Below are 22,999 nucleotides of genomic sequence, written 5' to 3' on the forward strand. Positions count from 1 at the left end.
TGAAATCTGCTCCCTGTGGTGAGAATAATTTCCACTTTGTATTATGCATAAACGCAGTCCTAAATTATTATGTAACTGAAAGTAAAACAGAATGGAGCAGGGGGTGGAGCACTGAGTGCTGTCACCAGTGCAAACTTAATCCTTGTTTCCGTATCAACTTGCTACATAGATTTCCGAGGCTTGTAAGTATTTTACAAACTTCAACATACTTTTGCTTTCTTCAAAATGTCTTTCTTGTATTGAAAGGATAAGGGAATTCATACTGCTTAGCTTCAATTATTATTTTTTTTTTTAGTTGCCTTTTAAGACTTCTAAATGAAAGAGACATACTTCAAGTATATATAACCACCAACCTGGTGCCTCTTTCACATTTCTCCTGTAGGAGAGGCATTAGAAAGTATGGAAAATTGGTGCTAGTCAGTGAAAATTTATCATTTATTAACAAACTCACAAAGCAAAGATAAGGAGGGAAAAAAAAAAAGACACCTCTGTGAGACCAGTGAACATAACACAGAGAGAAATGAAGGATTGGGAGAAAAATTATTTACCAACTTGATGCATGCTCTTGAAAAAACATTAAATGTATGTACAGAACTGAAAACTGCAGTCAAGCAGAATCCTACTGAAAATGGTGTTACGGAGATAGAGTAGCTGATAACAGCGTACTGGGAAAGTATTATCTGGTTAGCAAGCCAACTGAACAATTGCATTCATGAATTTGCTGTCCGAATAACACTTTCTGAATAATGAAATCCAAAGAAAGGAGAAAAAGGACACGTAGGGGAGGAACTTGTGAAAGACTGTATTTTTAAGACCTGCAAAATAACCTCTGTAAAAGCCAGACATTCTCCCAACTGAGTATGTACACAGCATTTATGATTTCCTCTTTATACAGCAGGTATGTATGTGCTGCTTTCCTTTAAAACAGTGTGATATTGCAGGAGAAATTCCTGATTATCATTATTTCATTATTTTTTGCTGTACTTTCCAGATAGACAACAGCACAGAAGTTCCTTTGCCCATTATAAATGTGTTCATTTCCACATACAGATACTAATTTATTTGAAATGAGACAGACAAATGGAAAGATACCACTCAATTATTTTCTCTTGGAATGATATATATAAACATAGATCGACGTAGTATAAGCAAATGAAAGTATAGAATTCCTTCCTTTGGAGCCTATTGGACTGTTCTGAACTTCAAGAATATAACCAACTTTATAGCCTGTCATCATTATTTTAGCTTTGCAGATTCAAACAATAAAGGTCACCAACATTATCTATCCCACTGCCTTTAAATTTGTTTGAATTCCCTGGGGAAAAAAATACTATTGGCAATTCCATTCTAAGGCATCTCAGACTTTGACTGAAAATAGAAAAGGATTGCAGAGAACAGAGATACAGACTGATGTGGAGTTATTGGGTAATAGGAATAATATGCTAGATTTTTTCTGAAGAATTTAACGTCCCATCTCTCTTCAGCTTGCTGTTACGTGCCTTTGCATGAACATCTTCCAGGCTGTGGCCAGTAATATATTTCATACAAACTTTCTACTGTCAGGTGCTGACAGTTCTCACAAATACTTTTCTCTGTGCTCAGAGTTCAGCTTTATGCAGCCAGCACATGAAGGTGCAGAAATATGTGGGAACTGTTCTCCTGTATTCTGTCAAAAATGATGTAAAATAGATCATTTCTGCAGGGAGAGGTTAGCACAGGGTATCACTTTCAGGAAACAGGACAGAGCTTTCAGGAATCAATAAAGGACAGCAGCCCAACCTCAACTGATGAAATAAAATTGTTAGTCTGCACATAAGCACGTTTTTAATCCGTATTATTTTTCTACATGATATGGTCTTGTTGCTGTATCCCCTCATTCATCACTACACCACCAGCTAAAAAAGCTAAACCCAAGGACAGTAAATACCCTTCGCAATCATGTTTTTCTGTACGCCTTTAAACCCGTAATGAAGGATAGTATTTTTGAAGATTATATAAATTACATTATATAATGCACTAAGAATTCTCAGTATATGCTGCCAGTTTTCTAGAATCAATGTGTAGTGTTTTAGGCATAATAAAAACAACTCAATCATATACATTCACTGTGTGTACATGCTAAAATATTTCTGCTTTTCTAATGCATCATTTACTTACTTTCTTTTCAGAGGGCAAAATTTGCAGAGACTTCACAGATAAACGCAAAAAGGGTGCAGAGCAATTGCTTTTACTCTAACACTTTAGCTCTAAGCAGTTGCATGTCTTAGTTTGCCACAGAATCCCCAAATAGTGTATTTTAGTATATGATAACTGTTTTTTTGGTTGCTGCCTTAATAAAAACAATATTTTACCTATGAGATCTTTTAGGACAAATTGGAACTATTTTTTTGGGAGATGCTGAATTCTGAGTCTCCTACTCTTGATGAGGCACATCTGGCTATTTTATGACGTTATTACCTATAAAGATACCATGCATTAACAAAATTGTTCAATATCACTGTCATAGATGAATCAATACTAGAGATGATCTTTTCAGCACAGGCCATCATGACACGGTAAAACACACTGCTTGAAAATGGAAATCCAAGCTGTTATTACAAGTCTATAAATACTTCTTGGCTCTCAATGTGAAGTTGTAGTGAGTTGTATACAACTGAGGTAGCAGGCAAAAAAGTCTCTAGTTGGGATGGCAAGCTGCCTTTTGTGTTTGTCACTCACTAGCCTGACTTTTAAATTGCAGAAGTGCCTTTCCCTTAGTTTCTGAAGCTTGAAAATTGCTCAGAAATGAAGAGGACAAGTCCCTATCATTTGTTACTTGTTATCTGCTATTTATCAGTCTGAGAAATGTATATGAAGCACTTATTTATATGTAACTTATTTTTCTATAAGGAGTTCCCAAATCTGTATTTTTTATTTTCACACAGCCCAGATTTCCAGTTTCCATTCTACAGATTTTGCTAGGACAGGAGAGGACTCTGGGAATAAATGCTGACATTTTCAAACTAGTTGATGCCCTTCTCTCTGCAAGGACCAAACTCAAGTAGAAAGAATTTCTAACAGATCATGGGAAAATTTGCTCAAAGGTGCCTTTTAAGCAGAAGTTCAAAGAGATGAAATTATACAGCAAGTCCCCAGTACCTAAATGCACAGATCATCTTTTCATAGAAAAAGGGGCCTGCAATTCTATGCAACTGATCCAAGAACAAACTTATTTTTTCACTGTTTACTTGCTGAACAATGAACCTTAGTTCTTGATTCAACAACTAAGTTGTTGATTTCAAAGTTTCCTGAGCAGTAAAGTACCTTCTGCTCTTCTTCAGCCAGGGCTGTTACAAAAGCTGGTGCTATGATCCCATGCTCAGAATGAATCTGAAGGAAGAAACATTGCAAAAAGATGTAATTGTCATCTAAGCTGTCTGTACTATCTCGGTGTAAGCAGAGATCTCACATGGCCAGCATCACCTTTAAGAATCTTGCAATTCTTTCTGAGAGGTCTGGGCTGGGACTTCTTCACATTCTTTAGCTCCATCAGGATTCATGGGTAGATAAGGCTAGTTATTTAAGAAAATGATTCTTCTCCTCTTTTTTTTTTTCCTTTTTTTTTCTTCTTTTTTTTTGTGTGTGTGAAAAAACAAGGGAAGAGCAGAAGTATTTGGAAGTCATTTATTTGCCAGCAGGAGGTTTAGTATATAATTAAACTGTTGTCCTTGCTGGTAGGTTATTATCAGCAGGTAACAAACCATCTTCCAGTATTTCATGCTATAATAGATGAGATAGGTCTTTAATGGTAGCAAAGGGTGATCACTCACAAACTGTTGTAACTATAGCCGCTATGAATTGCAACCTATAGTTTAATAGTTCAACAATTAACTCTGCCACTAATGCTCAGAAACTCTTTCAAAAAGCACCTCTGATTATCCCCCCAGCCCCCCTGTGGAACTGTTTTAGAAAGCCTGCTTTATGAAAATACCTTTAGACTATTAGGTTAGACTCTATGACAGATAAAAATCTTATATCAAAGTTGCTAGACCAATACAGCCATGACTAGAATTTGTTGCATCTTTAAAGCACCTTTTTAAATTAAAAAAAAGGCCCTTTCAGGAATAAAAATTCAAATGAAACATATTTATTGGATGCAAATTGTTTTTGAGTAGAAAGATTACTGTATGGTGAATAGTTAGCCAAAATGTCAATTCCTGCACCTTTCTCTGGCTGTAATACCTGCCAGAAGGCTGTGAGCATGTGAGCATGAAGTGCTCAGTAATTTTCTTCCCTACAGTTGAAAAAACAGCTCAGGATGGTGTGGAGAAGTTTGCTGTCTATGCCAAGGCAAAGACTTGAGGTTATTTGTAATGTCAGATTCTTGTCTCTCACAAGAACCATATGTGCAGATACAAAATATGACAATGCTATTTTTGATATAATGATCTTGCTAACAAATGATCCTGTAGAAGATTCATTTTGTGTACAGGAATAATAACACTGACAAAATTTCACTCAACTGTTAATATGCTGTTAACTACTATTAGCATATTATCAATTTTGTACTCAACAATGATGGAAAATTGGGCACAAACTCAGCTGCCTTTCTTGATGCTACATTGGCTAGTTAAGAATTACAGCACCTACACCAATAGTGCCTGCTTGTGCCTCTAGCAAGTGACTAAGTGTCGCTGTCTTCCTAGAAGGGGAAATAAGAACAGGATCAGGGGAAGGAATTGCAGGAACATGGAAATCTATGCTCTTGACATCCTGAAAGCTGCAGCTGGTTAGTGCCGTCAGACTCCTTGCAAGAGAAATAGGTATCTGCATCCCTCACATGGCACACGCAGGACAGCCATGTTATCAGAAGTAGCCAGTCTTTGAAAGTCAGGTCATGCCTGATTGAACTTATCTCCTATGACAAGATTACTTGCTTAGTAGATAAGGCAAAGGCTATGGATGTTGTCTATCTGTTTTTTAGTTAAATGACATGTGAGCAAGCAGCGTGCCCAGGTGGCCAATAAAGCCAATGACACCTGACCTGCATCAGAAATACAGTGGCTAGCAGGATTGGGAAAATGATTTTTCCCTTGCACATGCAACAACTGAGACCTTACTCTGCATTCAGTTTTGGTCCCCTCACTGCAAGAAGGATGTTGAATTCCTTGAGAGTGTGCAAAGAAGAGCAAAAAGCTGGTGAAGGGACTAGAAAACAAAACTTACAAGGAATGGCTGAGGAAACTGAGGTTGTTTGGTCTAGAGAAGAGACTGAGAGGAGATCTCATTGGTCTCCACAAAGAGAGCTGCATCAAGGAGGGCGCCAGTCTCTTTTCTCAGGTGATGAGTGAGAGCACACAGGGAAGTGGTCACAAGTTGTGCTTGTTTAGATATTTAGATTGGACGTTAAGAATTTGTTTACAGAGAAGGTGCACAAGCATTGAAATGGGCTTCCCAGTGAATGGTGGAGTCTCCCATCCCAGGAAGTGAGTAAATGTGGACTAATGGCATTAATAGACAAGGTTTAGTGATGGGACTCAATAGGTTAAGGTGACGATTGGACTTTATCTTGGAGGTCTTTTCTAACTCAGATGATTAAGTGATTCTATGAATGATGTATTCCCAGCTTGAATGTTACATTAGACCTTCTAAAAGCATTTTAAAACAACAGGCACCTGCATACCAGTTTAAACTGGGTGCATGTAACATGCTTTTAAGAATGTGGGAATGGGAATAACAATAATCTGCAGGCTTATCTACTGTAGCCTGCAGTGGAAAACAAAGTATGGTTTGTTTCCTTGCTTAGTGTAGTTTGGTAAGGCTGTAGTTGCTAGGTAGAGTTTTAATTTATGCTGACTCTTGGAAGGGTCATTGGATCAAATAGTGTTTCACATTTCTAGAGCAGAATAATTTCTGATACAACAGTTAACATTAGCTGTACTTAGGACTGCTATGTGCAGCACAGATTACCAATATACAGCAGAGGGGATGAAAAAGAAGGTGGCATTGAGGGTCCACTGGGGGTTGCACTGATACCTCTTTTCAAGACAGGTTGAGGATTCCGCAAGTTGACTCGATGTTGCGATTGCCAACACCAGACAATGGTGATGGCAAAAGCCAAATGGATTGGTCTTTACATGTTGCCTGACTGCTTACAGCTTTCTTGTGTTAATTTTATTTAATTTTATATCATTTTTATTTAATTGTAAAGAAGTCTACAGCCTAAGTATCCGCTGTATTTTATAATGCAGTAATTAGTTACATGGGCACAAGAAATGAGATTGTACTCTAAGATATATATATATATATATATAAATACAATAGAAAAATTAGATAATCTTCTTTTGCACATCCCCATATCTGATCTGCTGCACATTCCTTGCAATGTGTTGTAAATGTAGAATAATTAATTTTATCTTCTATTTTTTTGCCTTCCATTTATAGCACTCAGCAGTACAGTATCAAATTGCTTCTTGATCACGAATTAGTTCATTTTCTCAAAAGCCCTGAAGGATAATGAAATGGGAATTTTATTTTATAAATGAAAAAAGATCTGAAGAATTTAATGATTTGGGGTCTGGTATGTGATACTTGGAGATGAATTTTTTTAAGAGACTGTTAAGCATTCCTGAGGATTGTCTATGCCCATATATATCTCCCAGTGTGTTCTGTTGCTGCTGTGATAACTCAATTATTTTTTTAATTAAGATCTGTAGAGAGCACTTATTTCTCCAAACTGTAACCACCTGCACTGGAGAAACCTCCATCTGAGCTGACTGTAGGGACTAGAAATGTATGCTTGGGGAGCATGAGGCAAGTTATCCTAAAGGCGGACACACAAAAAAACCTGGGTTAAGTCACTTGCTCAAGCCACATGGAGGTGGTAAGATGAAGTCAAGGTTGAGATTGTTTCTCAGAGCTGCTAAACTCAACTGCTCTTGTCACTGAACTTACATTTTTCTGTCTGTTATCTTCTGCTTCCTTTTGTATCCTTCCTTTTTTTCAGATGAAGACATTGATACAGTCTCTTTCACAAGATTGGCCTATTCAGCATACATAATCCATTCTGGTCAGAAATCCTGTGTGAGAAAAAGAATATTATTACACCATACTATTACTAAAAATTCGGTAATTTTTTCAAGTTATGAATTGACAGGAAGGTAAGGAGAGTAGGGTTCAGTTTCTATTTCTGGAGAAGAATATACTTCAGTGATCATTAAATCCTCCCAATTCTCTTACAACAAAGGTTTCCTTCTTCCTTTCACCTCCACTCTCTCTTATGTATGCCCTTCATTCAGCCACATTACTCAAATTCCTCTCTTGTGTTGCAAACAGCATCACTGATTTCTGCTCCCTGGGCTTTCACCACATCGTTCCTGCTGGAAGCCTTTTTTGATACCTTAAGTTCTGCTTGCTTCTGAAGATCTGAGATGGAGTATGTTCATTATGAAGAGACTGCTGGAGACCAAAAAAATCATTGCCAAGAAATCTCTTCTGTAATTACGTGAACTAGCCACTTCTGACTTTGCAAACTTTGTGCAGATTTTGTTAGGCTGCCAAATTGAATACATCACCAAAAAGCCATTTAATTAAATGTTTATAAACATTTTCTCTAGTTCTTTTATTTGCTCATTTGTTTTTGGAAATGACTGAATTATGTTTGATAAGACTTTCAGTATAGGAAATTTCAGATCTAACAATTTCATCTTAAGCTGAAAGTGATCAAAACAGTTTCATTGTTAGAAACATAGCTACAGAAGGCCTTAACAACACTGTAGGTAATAGCTCCCACATAAATAGAAATTGGACTGTTTCTCCAGTCTACACATTTGAAATTATCAGTTTAATTTAATTTCCTAAGAAAAAAATATTTATCCTATCACACATCTGTGCATGATTTCATATCTTTGCTCCCCTCCTCTACCACATTATTTTTTAATCCAACATCTAATTTCATTGAAGAATTTATATTGGAAGAGATATCTAAAGATCAGCTCTCCCAACTTCTCAACTAAAGCAGGGACAACACTAGCATAGATTGCCCCAGGTTTGGCTAATTTTTGAACATTTCTAAGGATGGAGCTTCCACAACTTCTCTAAGAAGCCTCCTTTGTTGTATAACTGCCCTCACTGTGATTTTTTTCCCTCATATCCAGCGTTTTCTCCAGTTCTTTTACTGTACATCCCCGGTAATGGTTTATCTCTCTCTTCTCTATAACCATACGGTGGAAAAAAGAACCAAAAAAGGATCATCTTTGCCTTCTCTTATCCATGTTGCACAAACCAAAGTCCCATAGCCTGTGTGTTCAGCCTCCAAACAATTTAGGACCAGACTTTCCAGTTTTGCATCTCTCTTGTACGGTGGGGCTAAAACCGTACCTAGTACTTCAGATGCAGCCTGTATCATGTGGAGCATCACTTCAGAAACATAATGGATTTTCTGAGCCATTCGTCTTGACTTTCCATCAGGTGCTGGGTAGCTTAATCCAGCCTGCAAATGGGAGACATTTTCCATTTGTTTAAAGACAGCTTCATTCATTTCTATGATCAAGCATCCTTCAGCAGACCCTCACTGTCATGTCCTCATGTTGATTCCTCCTTTCATCAGACCTCACAATCCCTGTACATCAGAGTTTCTTGCACTACATCTATGCACCCTCTAGTCTTCTCTGCTCATCTTTCCTTGCAAGCCTGTATCGAGCAATTGCAGCACAAGGTGATGTGATATCCCACCTTATCTCCTTAATGCTAGCAAGGCCATTGTCCTGTGTTTATGTGAACTGACAATTACTCCCACTTTTTTCACAAGGTGGCACACATAACTGTACAGGTACTTCAGGTGGACTCTCAACTGCTCTGTTTAAACAAGTGCAGTTTAAGAGCCTTTCTCATCAGCCTGTTCCATAAATTCCCAGCCTGGAGAAGCTTAAATCAGGCCTAAATCTAAGAAACCAAGTCCATTTATGAGACAAATTAAAACCAGACATTGTAACTTCACAGGCCACCTGTACAATATGAAAAACAGTAAATAAATTAGTAGCTTTGGAGATCTATTTTCTTGCAAATTATGTTGCACTGCTTTTATAAAAAAATACAAATATTAATATTCAGATAAATTGCACTACCAAAGTGTGTTCATATTTTTCTGCTGTATGTCTTCAAAGTCTTGCTGTGAATACAAAATTCACTGTTCTAACAAAAGAAATTTCTTGTTTCTCCAACCCCAGCACCTGCAAGTCTTCAAAATGAATGTAGAAAAAACGTTATAAAGGAGAAGGAAAATGTGCTACTAAGTTTTCATCATTTCATCTATAAAGAGATAATGAAAAGGAAAATGAGCTGTTCAGCTGCCATAATACCTTCTATGAAAACACTGCTTAAAAGAAGTGGCACACTGGATTGCTGCTGCCCTGACCTTGATTCTGTGTGGTTTGCCTCATTTATTCTTTTCTAATTTACCTTGTAAAGTAGAGGAGAACGCAAGTAAAATTGCATAGCTGGGCTGACACATAAAAAGCAACTATTAAAAACACGTGTCATGCTCTGTTGATGTAATTAGGGGAACTCTTCTAGCCCTTTACAAACCACAGAATTATGCTGATGTTAATGACTTTCCTATTAGCTAACTTAGCTACAACTTTTGTTCTAATTTTCATGAGAAGTCATAAAAAAATTATTTGATGACAATACATCTGTTCCAGACTGACTCTCCTCTCTTATACTGCAGTGTTCAGAGATACAGTCTAAGACGGGTATCTGGTCTCTAGATAAAAGTAATCCTTTTGAAAATACACATATGTTGTTTCTATGAAAATCCCTTTAAAATTTCAGCTGGTTGGTTGGAATGCTCTTGACAGATCACCTGAGAGCCACTTCGAGGTTTATTGCAGCATTAAATATATATATATATTTTCCATTTCTAGGTACTACAATGTACTTGCCTGATCCAGCTTCTGTTCTTCTGCACTGAGTGATGTTGCAGTGAGCAAGACACTGGGGATGGCACAGCCAACACAAAACTCTGCTGGAGCATGGAGAAGGCTGGAGAGTCAGGTAAGTGTCATTTAAGCAATCTGACATTTTAGAAGCGTCTGCAAAGCTCTTAGTGTTTCTCATGTAGCTTAACAAGAAAAACTGTTAATGCAGTGAATTTCAAGCTTGGAAATATTTCCACTATTTTAGATAAGATTGCTAGCACTGTATTATTTTCTGTTATCTTCTTTTCACACTGTTTTCTACTTTTTCCAGCCTTTGGTCTGGATTTTTACAGATCCCCTTTTTTTTTTAATTTCCCCACAGTTAAATTCTAGCTGACCTCCTGCAACTTGTGAGGCTGTAACTCCTGACACCCAAGTGTGTTCAGTATAGGAGGATAATCGCAAGCGTTCAGATTTTTGAGCACTCTTCAGACTTTCTCAAAACACTTTCTGGATGATTCAGTGTCAGTTGCATTTCTAACAAGCAGCATGATCTGGTGGCCTCCTAATAATCCACAAGGTTCCAGATGGAACTCAGTATTCCCAAGGTTTGCATACAACTCTCTACACGGAGGTTTGGATGCCTGTGTACACACTCACCTGGCCATGCCCTGCCAACTCTGTCAGCCTCATCTGGGAGCTGGACTGCTAGGTGGCCCAAATATACCAGCCTTCTCTACGCACTGGAGGTTGCCATGAAAAAAAATAACAAAAAAGGAGTGCTCCAGCTGTGGGCACTCAGTTGTGCACAGGCTGGAGCAGGTATCTGAGGCAGTCAACAGGCATAGCCCTATCTGACCCCACCATTCCTAACACTGTGCTGAAATGCGGATAAACACATCCCTACGTAAAGCCAATCTGCCCAAATATGCAGGTTGTGGGGAATTGTTGGAATGGTCTTCTTGCTAATTATAGCAGTGAAGTTGCTGCTTAGGACAGGGTGATTCCTTTTACAAAGATTTTCAATTATTTTGCTGTTTACCTCTTCAAAAGCATCTAGATAAAACTCTTCCATTCTAAATGTGTAACTGTCCTTAAACTACACCTCGCCTTTTCCAGAAGTCAAAGGAGTTTGCAGAAGTCAAGTCAACACAAAAACGGTGTTCATCTTCGATTACCCAGTAGATTCATATGACTTTATTCCAAGTCTCAGAGTGATTACATCACAGACTTAGCCCCTAGCAGAAACAGGAAGAATATAGCCCTCATGATTATGGGGAAAAATTTGGAAATCAACCCCCACCACTTGAGCTCCACAGGGATGGAGAGGATTAGAGCAGATCATCAGTTGATGGGACAGGTGAAAGATACAACATAGCTAATTCATTACATAAAATCAATTAACTCACTTACAGAAACTAAATATACCAGCCCTGATCTCGTTATTTTTTTCTATTCTTTTCTGTGACATATGTTGCAGTATGTGTTCCTTATTCAGTTGAATCTATTTACCTCCTGAAGAACACAGAGCATGCAACTCTTGACTTCTGCTGTTCAGGATAAACAGTTCCTTGAAGTGAACGTGAACACCAATGAGAAAGCAGACTTTTCAGTTTCCACCACTACCTCCACTTTCACTCTCCATCCTCAGCATACAAAGCACCAACTTTTGTTAACACAATCAACTTCAGGTCTTTAACTAGAAAACAACTGTAATGCTTTTTTATTTAGCTAATTCGTGCTCATAGTTTAACAACATTTCATATGTAGCATTTTGTTATATCACTGTAATTATTCAGCTATTTCCTCTACTCTACTACAAGGTTGGTAAGGAGAGGAAAGCCTTCAGAAGAGCTCCAGGGATATTCACTCCCTTGTTTCCCCTCAGAGTTATAAGACAAATCCTAACCACATAATTATTCAGTGCAAGAAATAAAATTTGCCTAAGTTCCAAAAAGAAAGGAATTAGAAGTGAGCATGGAAATTAGTTTGCAATATCAGTGAGCATTTCTATGACTTACCACATGCTTGTAATTACATCCTCTTGGGAAGTGACTTAATTAGGCTGTAACAGGCTGGATGTGCTATGTGACAAGCCTCCAACAAAACCTAGAGAGGTCCAGGAGAGTGCTGTTCCACTTCAATTCTGAACAAGCTGCCTGTTGGAGAAACACCTCTAAGTTACAGCTTTCCTTTAGTGTTAGGGTAGACAGCAGTCTTGCCTTGTTTTACCTTTACTCCAGGATCTCCAACTCAATAGCCAAAACCTGAATCATGTTTTTCAGCAAAGGTGAACAAAGATGTGCTCAATCTACAAGCCCTCCAGATCATGAAAGAAACAAAGGGAAAAATCATGGAACAAACATTCCAAACCAGATGAAAATACAACTTTTATCACAGATGTCAAATAGAAATTGATGTAATGCTGTTATTTTCGGTTTCACAGTTCCTGAGCGAGGGTAATAAAATCTCTTCCACTGAAGGAGCATTTCCAATTTCAGAACTGACAAATTTATATAGAAAGATTAATACTCCTTTTCTTACTTGCTCAGTTCACCACCCATAAAAAGAAGAAAGGAGCCAGTATGAAAAAAAAGAGACATGCGTAGGACATTGTCAGAAGACAGTACTTAGAAACATAAGAGCATGCTGAAACATCCACTGGAACAACTTCAGAAATAGATGATTCTCTTCAAGACTACTTCAGTTAAAACTACAGCCTAGAAAAGCTTTCCAGACTAAAATTAATGATACATGCAGACAGCAGCTGTGCATATTGCTTCACTCAGGCCACAAGATGATGAATCACTGGCAACCCCACCTCTTTTCACTCTTCTTGTCTTTCCATATGTATATCAAGGACAGCAGAGCAAACTGCTGTCCTTACAAGTAGCATAGACTTACTAAAACTTGTGGCCTCAGTACTTGCAGGCAGGGCTCACTACACATTGGCACTGCTGCATTGGGTGAAGTCAGGAGATTCACTGCAAGTGAAACAAACAAGCACAGCTTTGGAAAAACAGCTGAAGCTTCCTGCTAATTTTTTTTCCATTCATTTTGAACTCACGTACCTGGCTTTTCTCACTCATGTTTAGCTCCTCCAGATCCAAGGAAGACAAGGAAAAGCAGGTAGGAAAATTAGAAAAATCTACATCTGATATATCACATCAGAAACGGTTACAAGGAATGTCGTTTTTTTCCACCACAAAACCTTCAAAGCTATTAATACCTTGCTGAGCTTCACGGTATGCAGTATAGCTCTATCAAATTAGAAAATTTACCCAGACCCAAAACAAGATAGAATACAGCTCAATAGATCTTATAGCTTTATAACATCTATAGATATACTTGGATAACTTCAAGATTTTACTGAATCACTCCAATGTTCATTTTCTGCAGAAGTTGAAACAGAAGTTTTTCACGGTGTACTCCTTCGTTCAATTTTTATAGTAAAATCTGAAGAAAATGCAGTCAAGATATCTCCCTTATGTGGGGAGAAATTTTACTGAAAACTTTATCTCAGAACCACCTCATCATTTTTCAGTGTAAAATTTTTCAAGATGTGGTGAAGCATTCAGAGTGAAGTACTCTTGAATGATGAGGCAGACAGAGAGGAAGACTCTGGCCTAACAGCGTTGTTTTATGAGGGGGTCAGGCTTATTTCTCTCAGCAGAAACACAGTGTATACATACATGTTGGGGGAAGAATGATGTACACGCTGGAGCTGACAAAGATGGAGCTTGGTTCTGATTATCTGTTCAGCTGACCAGAAAACAAAGCGTAGCTATCCTTTCTAACGTTCAAATTTAACTTCAGCTTTGAAAAAGCAATCTACAGCAGATGGAAGTCCTGAGGATATAAACACCAGACAGTTTTACTCCTTTTCTTACCCCTTTTCTTCTATTATTCTGTATTCAGGAAACACGTGACTTGTGCATTATGCTCAAAAAGCTCTATGCTACTAACAATTGTTATCTCTGCTGGTGTTATCTAACAGTGCCTGGGTGTATCATGAACATACAGTGATACAAAAGAAAGGTCTAAAGCATGCACATTTACTGATAAGTAAACGTAAATTCTTCAAGTACCTATACAACTTTTTTTTGCAAGGGAATATTTGTGAAACTTTTCCAATGTTCTACAACACTCTACTTTTAAAACAGTTCCTTCTTTCTTCCCTTTTCCCCCTCTTTTCTTTTTTTTTTTTTTTTTGTTACAGGACAAAAAGCCTCACTCATCTGCTTTTGTGTAACTGAAAACATCTCTCAGATTCATGAGATTTTATGGAAGCCTGTAGATTATTTTGCATAATTTAAATGGCAAATGAATATTTCAGCTCTCATTTTAAACTGTGTGTGATTACAAGACAAATAGGTCACAGAGAGGAAAAAGTGGCTTTCTAGTAGATTTCATCCAGTTAAAAACAAATGACTCAAAAGTAATGCAAATTTATGCGCTGTGCATACACGACAATCTTCACCAAGAAACTGAGTGAAATTCTGCACTGAATGTTGACTAATGAATAAAGATTGAGAAGGTCAACTCAAGTTCTGCACAACTCTTAGTAAAAGCGAGTTTTCAGCACTAACATGACACAACAAGATGGAGGACAGGTAGCTATCCTCTGTTCTTTTTAGGTTCTTGTGTTGGGGACCTAAAGGACCCTGACTGAAGAATGATCCTGAGATGGAATAAAGTATTCTAACAGTTTTGAGAGAATTTGCTTGCCTCTGGCCCTGAGACATCCTGACCCTCAGATCCAAATGTACCCTGAAACAGACCTGAAGGCTTTTATCAGAACCTACACTGTTTATTACTTATACTATATAAAAAGTATGGTAGCATCCTAGAACTCAGAATGATTTATCTCAAAGCAATTGATGTCACCCATTTTATCCCAACTTAAATATCAAGTTACAAATAAGACTTTGATTTAAATCAGGGTCCTTTATTTTTATTTGTTTATATATCTCAGTTACTTCCTTAAGAAAAGGTCCACATTATCCCTAAAATAAATTTTCAAATCAAAGAAATCTTTATATTAAACATACTAAAAACATGTATTTCTTAAGTGGTCTTGCAAGTCATACACTCAGTATCTTAACTGTTATCCTCGAAGATTATGAATTATTTTTTTGTTTGCTGACTTTTTTTTATTTTGCTTAAAACTTTTGTCAGTATCTGTTATAAAGAAATGAGAACATAAGTAATACACTTTAAGAGTATTTAAATCATGTCTTGCATGAATTAAATGAGGATCTAAAGTAATGCTGAGACAGAAGAAAAAAGTAGCACTCTCAAAGTAGTGCACTGTTCTTTTTGCGCAGTATCCCTCAGATTTTCAGAAAGACATGAAAGAACATTTAGAAAAATCAGCCTACATATTTGAGTAGGATAAAGACCTCAGTCTCACTGAATTCAATAGGGTATAGATATTATCATCCCTACAACTAAGGTTCAGGTCTATGGGGTGTGACTTCTCTGGGCCATGAAGAATTCTGTAGGTACTTGTCTCAGTGTCCAAAATAAACATGGCACATTTTCCCAGGTATGTAGAATTATTCCATTTTTTACTCACAGTTTACTAAGAGGGAAGAAACTTTGTTTTCTCCTTTCCTGATAGGTTCTTCAGCTTTGAAGTAGCTATTTCAAACGATGAAAAGCACTTTTTGAACTGAAACGAAAATGTGAAACCACAAATAAAAAAAACCAACTTATTTTTGGGTAGAGTAAATATCAGCATTTGTTGCACTAAAATGGCTGAAAATAATATGAATGTTTACTCAAAGTAGTGACATTATGACTTTCAGAAAGCTCAAGCTGACCTTAAAAAAAAGATAAATTCCCTTAGATTATATATGCTTATATAAAGCAGTACTCTTCAGAAAATTACAATATGAAGAAGCTTAATTAAAGTAACATTTTGTATTTTTAAACTACTTAAAATATTCTATTATGTTCAGAACTTAATATTGCCAGTCTATATTTGAAACATCAATTAAAAAATATTTAAGGATAACGAACTGCTAATTAAAATTCTAAAAATCCATTACAAAGAAAATATTTGTCTATACTGATAAACAACAGTGAAGAAGTGCTAGAGCAGTTATAAAGATGAAAGTACTAGCCTTAAATCTGATACTTAAATCTGTATACTTTGTTGGAGATCGAAGAGCCCATCGGGCAAACATCAGTACACTCTTCTCTTGGTATTCACAACTGGCTGAAGTCGAAGACAGTAGGTCTAGAGGCCCTGTCTGCAAATCCAGACCCAGCTTTGCTTTTCCTAAATCCAATGTGCTTGGACCTCTGGCCCAAGTGCAAAACCTTGCACTTTTCTGTGTTGAACCTCATTAGATTCACCCGGGCTCATCTTTCAAGCCTGTTGAGGTCCCTCTAAATGGCATCCCTTCCTTCCACTGTGTCACCTGCACCACTCAGCTTGATGGCAACAGCAAACTTGCCAAGGGTGCAATTGATTCGGTCATCAACATTATTGATAAAGATGTCGTAGGTTACAACTTTTTTTTTTTCTTTGATTTAAAAATGTCTCACAATACTGCCTCATTTCATGCTTTTGATACTGCGACTGTTATGTTTAATCCATCTAGGTATATGGCAGATCTTCATTAGCGTGTGATATAATTCATTGTCCCTGAGCTAAGTACTATGCTAAGTCTGACATACTGTCTAGCAACTGCTCCTGTGGTAACTCTTTTACAAACTCAGGGTTTTCATCTTCTCTCCATCACTACGACAGACCTTACACTTTTATTTTCCAAGTTCCTTTCTTTGACACTGTTTTTGATTTTAAAAGCCTACCCCCTAATGCACAAAACCTTCAATTCTATTTCAGCTTTCTGTTGAATATTCATTGCCAAGGCATGAATATATAACAGAAATATTTACAGGGACTGCCTAGAAGCATATATAGATCAGTACCTATTTTGCTATACAGAATTCAGCTGTGACTAGATCTGCTGATCCTTTTCTTATTTGTGTTGTTTTGTTCATGTCTTTTACAATCTCTTGTGGTTCAGGTGCTTACTTATGCAGGAGAGTATGTTCTGAAAAACATTTTCACTGGTTTCTGCAGCTTCTAAGTTACACTGAGAAATTAGTGAAAGTAGATTTAAAAGGAAAGCTCTTGATCTAAATAGTAATATTCAACTAGAAATATCTTGCCCTAAAAGACTGCTGTACTTCTTTTGGGTTTCACAGCTGCTGTTTCTGCAAGATTCTTCAAGAGGTATAAAATCATTCTCTGCACCAAGGAATAACTTCTTCTTAGGCCAACAGCTAAGCATAGGATCCATCTTCATAAATGATACAAGCCCCAGGCTTCAAACATGTTTTGCAAAGGAAAGGTCAAAGGAAAGATTTAACTTCTTTCATTTCAAATTCTAATGTTTAAGATATTGACTGGAATAATAATGATTCTGTGACCTTTTGGCAATGTTTTCAATAAGGCATTGCAAGCTTTACTTTCTTGTTTCTTCTGGCATATAGGAGAAGGAAATCTTACTGAATGACTATCAAAAGCAAATGAACAAGTATTCCAGCAAACCAAGAACATATCAATGCATAAGTGGTGGAAGCTAAGCTCCCACACATTTTCTTGTTCACTGTTCCCACAGTCAGATGTACAGAGGAGAAAACAGAAAAAGACAGAAGTGAGGAAAACTCACTGAGATAAAAACAGCCTAATAAATAAAAGTGAAGAATAACAGAAAACCGAAACGCAAGTGATGCAGAATTACTTGCCCTCTCCTACCAGTGGATCAATATCCAGCCAGTTTCCAAGCAATGGCTGCTCTTAGAAAAATTCACCCTCTCTTCCCCCCTGTGCTTTCACCTGAAATTTTATAACATATGATATTATATGGCATTGAGTATGCCTTTGGGACTGCTGTCCCAGCTATGTTCCCTCCCAGACTCTTAAAACCCCTAGTTTATTTGCTGGCAGGGTGGGAGAGTGAGAAACAGAGAAGGCCCTAACTGTGTAAAAAACTGTTAGCAATGGCTAAAATATTTTGTGTATTATCAGCATTATTTTGGTCACAAATTTACAACATTGGTAATTGATGGTACAATAGTTAGGCTATATGGATTGTGAGAGAAGACTGCTGTCAAAATATTTATCTATCTAAGAGATCCCTGTGAAGGAGAGAGCTGTTGGAGGCTGAGGATCAGTACTGAAATGAAATGCTCAAATAAAGAACTTGTATGTTCAGGATCTAAATGCTCTAATTAAGAATAAAAATACTCAGTTCTTCCACAAAAGCACCGTTCTGAGTTCCATAGTTGTATGAATATGATAAAAGCAAGTGTCAGTATTTTTTAGTGCTGGTATTAGGTAATAAGAACCTGTATTCAATTATAGTTGCCAAAGGTAATTGACAAAATGTATTCACTCTCAAGAAGATGAAATCACAGAAGGAGCAGGAACTTGTATTTTTCCATCTTGAGCTTTCCTCCTGAAAAACACCTGGGCACATCCACTGCAGATCACTGAATGTGAAGATCATCTGGAAAATCCCACAGGGCCAATATAGAAAAAACTCATTTTGGAGGAAAGTGGGCAAGGAGAAAGGACAGCATTATCTTGCACTACAGTGATACTGCTTCTGTGCTCAGATTCTGAAGGGGATTCTGCCTCTGAGAGCAATTCTTTCTTCAGGCCACCATAAAATTGCAACCAGTGGGACTCTTTTCTTTACAGAGACCTGGCTGAGAGTGAAAATGTTTAGGTCCCAGAAGCCTGATATTAATATGGTAGAGGATGTTTGACTTAGCAGGAGAATCTTACTTCAGCAGTGCAAGAAAATGTCTTGCACATTTTTTTAATTGAATGATTAAAATTATTATTGTAATAAACTATGGACACAAACAATTAGGAATGGTGAACCACTGTAGATAAAACTAGCTTACAGAGCAACTAAATTTTTCTAATTATAATTATCACATTTCAAGGATTCACTGAGAAATTTACAAGCAACACTTAATAAAGGAATTCAGACACATGGTACATAAGCAAAGTCACGTAATTCTAGCTTTCAGTAATTTTCTTTGCATGCAATTTAAATATTGCATAAAACTTTGAATATTTTCTTTTAACCAGCTTACTTTTCTTTTTTTTTTTTTTTTTTTTTTGTGACAGCCAAAATGATAAAATCAGCAGCTGATTCTCTTTTGTTAACTTCTGTCATCTGCTTAAATTTCTTTTTTTTTTAAAGAGATAATAGTTTCACTGTGGCTTATATTTTACTCAAGGATAAGTTGTTCATTGCAACTTGCTGATTAAAAAATTAATTTATTTTTTCAAAACAGATTATTTCTGTTTATCGTAACTCTCAGTTGAATCTTACATAAAGAAATAAATAAAAAATATTCACTTGAACTCTGCTGTTGCAGATTATCAGGTTACAACCTACAAGGGGGGGAAAAAAAAAGTATTTGAATGTGAACTGTTTTGTTTTCTTTTCAAAGTTCAATTGCGCATAAAACAAGGGCAAGTATCAGAGGCATAATAAAGTTGATTAATGATTAAACAGAGGAAACAGGAAAAGTTTTAAATAACAACGTGTGTTCAAAGCAGAAGAGTAGTTTGTCAAAGCAAGCGAGATAGCAGTCTTAAGCTGCTGAATAGTAGTTTGCATTGAATATTGAAGACATTGAGGTAGAAAACTGCCCTGATTGTAGAAACAATGTATTAAGTGATCTAATGAACCTTAAGAACCTCTTTCTCTATAAACAAATGAATTTCCCTAAATTTTACAATTAGTAAAAGGTCTCTCACCTAAAAACTAAGTTTATTTTTCAAATAAGGAACAATTATTTCCTTACTACATGATGGCTGCCTACTGTATTGAAGAAAAGCAAAGATCAAGACAACTACATTAATCATTAAGAACACAGTGTTCCATTGTCATCACAGAGAGCCAAAAACATTATTTAAAAAAATGAAACCAATGTCCAACTTATGTCAACCCTGGCTCATTACTCGCTAGGTAGCGTAAGGGATTATTTTCCTTGAACACTTTTCCTACGATAGAAATTTGATAACACATTTGGCCTAGACCTCCCCTTCAAATCAGCTCGTAAGGCCCCAACATATTAATTATGAATCAAAAGCTGAAAAACACTTCAAGATCCAATATAATTTTTGTCCGACATTTTCATTAACAGCCTTCATACTTAGTTTTACCAAAACTAGCTTGTAAAATGAACAGAATGTTTACACACTGCAAAATGTTTATAATACATTTTGACTAATTTTGATAAAATGTGTTTTTAAACAAGAATTTTTTTTTTTTAGCTGAAGACAAAAAATAAGATTTGAATTTCTTAGCATGTATACAGAAATCTTCCATAAGGTTATTTCTGATTTTCATTTAAATTAATACATTTAAAAAGTTAAAAAAAAAAATAATTGTTATGAACTGCCAAATCAAGTCAAAATAAACAGAATTCACTTTAAAAAAACAATAGAAGAGTTGCTTTGTTTTATTATTTTATTTTTACAGAAAACTTGACAAACATCAGATTAAACAGTGTGGTAAGCTTGCAGCCTGTTATATTGTAATAAAATTACTCTAGTGTTGACAACTGCTAGGTTGTACGTATTTCTTTATGAGTCCTGTTTAAAAGTGTATTTATTGCATTAGTTATTACTGTTTTGGTATGAACAGTTATTTTTTTCATTTCCATTGGTCATGGAAATAGTAACAGGTTCAGCTTTGTTTTTAGACATACTTTGGTTAAAGGTACTGGAAATAGTTCAGAAGATGGATAAGATATTACTGATTTGGCCATACTTTCATTAGGTATGAAATTGAATTTACCTTTCAAGTACATATTTCTTACATAACAGATTTTGGACACAAAAGTAAATACAAGAATCTGGCACTGCTTTCTATTATTGAGTGTGGAAATTTAGGTGATGGTGTGGCTACTATATTATCTCAGCAAAATCTTTTGGTTTTGGAAGCAAGACAGTTTAGAGTATTTTCTGCTTAAAGCAGTAACAAATACTTGTTACAAGTACTTTTCAGAGCTCCTCTGAGGCACATGCAAGTACTGCTCTCCTAGCCTGGCCAGTAGATGCTTTCATCACAGTTAAGTGGCTTGCAGCAAGGTAGCAGCAAACCTGACAAAAAGTATGGATAGGCCTTTCACTCTAACATATTCACTAGCTTTTTTTCTATTATGCTCTCTGATCAATTTTTAAACATCTACTTGTAAATTCATGTGGATATAAACCACAATGAAAGAAACATAGTTTGATAAGAAATTAAACACTGAATTGAAATCACAGTTGCAGATAATTAGCCTACCTCTGTGAAGACGACGTATATGAGCTCAAATTAAAGGTTTTGCGATTCTGGAACAAAAATTCCCAGGCTGTGGGAAATAAAATAAAACAGTTAATGTACAGCTCACACCTTCTCATTTCCAGTTGCCAAACTCCAATGAAAGAATTCTTAAATGCTTCAATCACTCACTCCCCAGTATTAGATGTACATATAGCAGGTATAACACTACAAATATCTACTGCATCTAAAAGTTTAAATATCAATAGATGTAACAACACTGGACTTACGTGTATCTACCACCTCACATATACACAGTCATGATATTGTAGACCATGTTACAACTGTAGGTAATTTGTAAGATTTGGGTGGCAGACAGGAAACAGGGCGGCAGGGGAAAAATCTGCAGGATAGAAAATGGAATAAAAGATCTTTAATAATGTCCTTACATTAAAGTAGCCTGCAGTGTGAGCAGACAGGAAAACAGGATGAGTTTGCAATTTTGAATCATTTGACTTTCTACTGTTTCATAAACTGACTACAAGCTACAGATCTGTTGATCTTTAAACACCCAACAGGTAGTCTTGCCTTGATTGGGTATCTTGTCAAATTGATTAATTCAGGCAGAACTAAAAAGAATTATGTGAAATAAAATTATGACACACTATCTTCTTGGTTGTATCTTTCAGAAAATACACGTGAAAAGTATTTGTCTCCAGTACCAACTGTATCTACTTTTGAACAGCCACTTCTTCTACCTTTTAAAGAATAAGACTGGACTAACCATCTTCTTCCTATGGTAACTATAAAGTAAATATTAATGAGACAGTAAATACAAATTATCTTGTTTTTACTATTACAGCTGTTATTTGTAATGGCTTCCAATTGCTTCCTCTCCTGCCATGTTAAGCAGTCCTAGAGTTCTCTTTAGGCTATGGTCCCTTGCTTTATTCTTTTTTTTCTCAGGCTCCATCCAGTTCATGTCTCTCAGCCTTTATCTCCATGATAATCCTCAAGTTGTTTGAACTGTTGCATTTGAAGACTTCCATATTCCTGTGCAGTGAAAAAAAACAACATGCACATGTTTAAATATGTATGCTGGTTTATATGTATATTAGGTATTTCCTTCCATTCTGATTCCACTTTCCTGCCTTAGAAAACCGACCCCGATTCTAGTGCCAGCATCCCCTACTTGTTCTCTCCTTGTCAAATCTCTTTACTAAGGTCTAACTTTTCTGCTCTGTCTTCCGGGAAGGAAAAATCAGGGCTAAGTGTCCTCCGGTTCTTGTTATAATACCTCTTTCATTTTTCTTTCCCAAAAATCTTGTTATCTATCAGCCTTTGTTTAAGGCCTAAATGGTGAACAGCTGCTTGTTTTATACTAACTTCCTAAATCAATTTGTTGTCTTCCTTTCATTGCCTTACAGAAATACAGAAATACTGAAAGGGATCCAAATGAAGGGTCAAAGTGGGGACACACTAAAATCACAGTTCACAGTGCAATAATCTTCCAGAGGAGAAAGAAACCTACTTTCTATCCTTTAATGGTTCACTCCATACAAAATTTTATTCAGGGCAGGAGGAGTCTTTTCTGTACACAAGAAATATTAGATGTAAAATGACATACAATATTTCTACAGGGCTAAAGACAGAAATATCATAGTAGGGAAGGAAAAATAATTCAGTGTAAGAGATACAGAAATTTGTTATTTTTTGGGATACATGGAAAGAATTGTAGGTTACTTACAAGAAATAATTGACTCTTGCATTATGTCTTACAAAATTAGCTTA

The 22,999-nt window shown here is 36.4% G+C and overlaps 1 protein-coding gene and 3 long non-coding RNA genes across 6 annotated transcripts in view; 1 reads left to right on the top strand and 3 right to left on the bottom strand.

The window, feature by feature from the left end:
• The window catches only part of LOC125691589 (uncharacterized), a 38,109-nt gene extending 28,220 nt beyond the window's left edge, over positions 1-9,889 (bottom strand). For both annotated transcript variants that reach the window (XR_007376173.1, XR_007376172.1), the window contains exon 1: positions 6,934-9,889. This is a non-coding gene — a long non-coding RNA (uncharacterized LOC125691589). The remainder of the gene's footprint in view (positions 1-6,933) is intronic.
• The window catches only part of IL15 (interleukin 15), a 26,422-nt gene continuing 3,423 nt past the window's right edge, over positions 1-22,999 (top strand). The window contains exons 1-3 of one of the 2 annotated variants that reach the window (XM_048941083.1): positions 1-182; positions 9,903-10,032; positions 21,898-22,007. In XM_048941083.1, the coding sequence (XP_048797040.1) occupies positions 9,979-10,032; positions 21,898-22,007 (164 nt within the window). In that variant the 5' untranslated portion in view covers positions 1-182; positions 9,903-9,978. The remainder of the gene's footprint in view (positions 183-9,902; positions 10,033-21,897; positions 22,008-22,999) is intronic. The other variant, XM_048941082.1, reaches the window with a different exon arrangement.
• LOC125691592 (uncharacterized) lies at positions 14,875-21,888 on the bottom strand. Its single transcript, XR_007376176.1, has 3 exons — positions 21,499-21,888; positions 21,233-21,299; positions 14,875-15,570 (listed from the first exon to the last, which is right to left on the bottom strand). It is a non-coding gene; the product is annotated as an uncharacterized LOC125691592 (long non-coding RNA).
• Positions 22,034-22,999, bottom strand: part of LOC125691591 (uncharacterized) — an 11,633-nt gene continuing 10,667 nt past the window's right edge. The window contains exon 4 of the long non-coding RNA XR_007376175.1: positions 22,034-22,261. This is a non-coding gene — a long non-coding RNA (uncharacterized LOC125691591). The remainder of the gene's footprint in view (positions 22,262-22,999) is intronic.

Source organism: Lagopus muta, chromosome 4 (genome assembly GCF_023343835.1).
Source record: "Lagopus muta isolate bLagMut1 chromosome 4, bLagMut1 primary, whole genome shotgun sequence".
In the NCBI taxonomy this organism is placed as follows: domain Eukaryota; kingdom Metazoa; phylum Chordata; class Aves; order Galliformes; family Phasianidae; genus Lagopus; species Lagopus muta.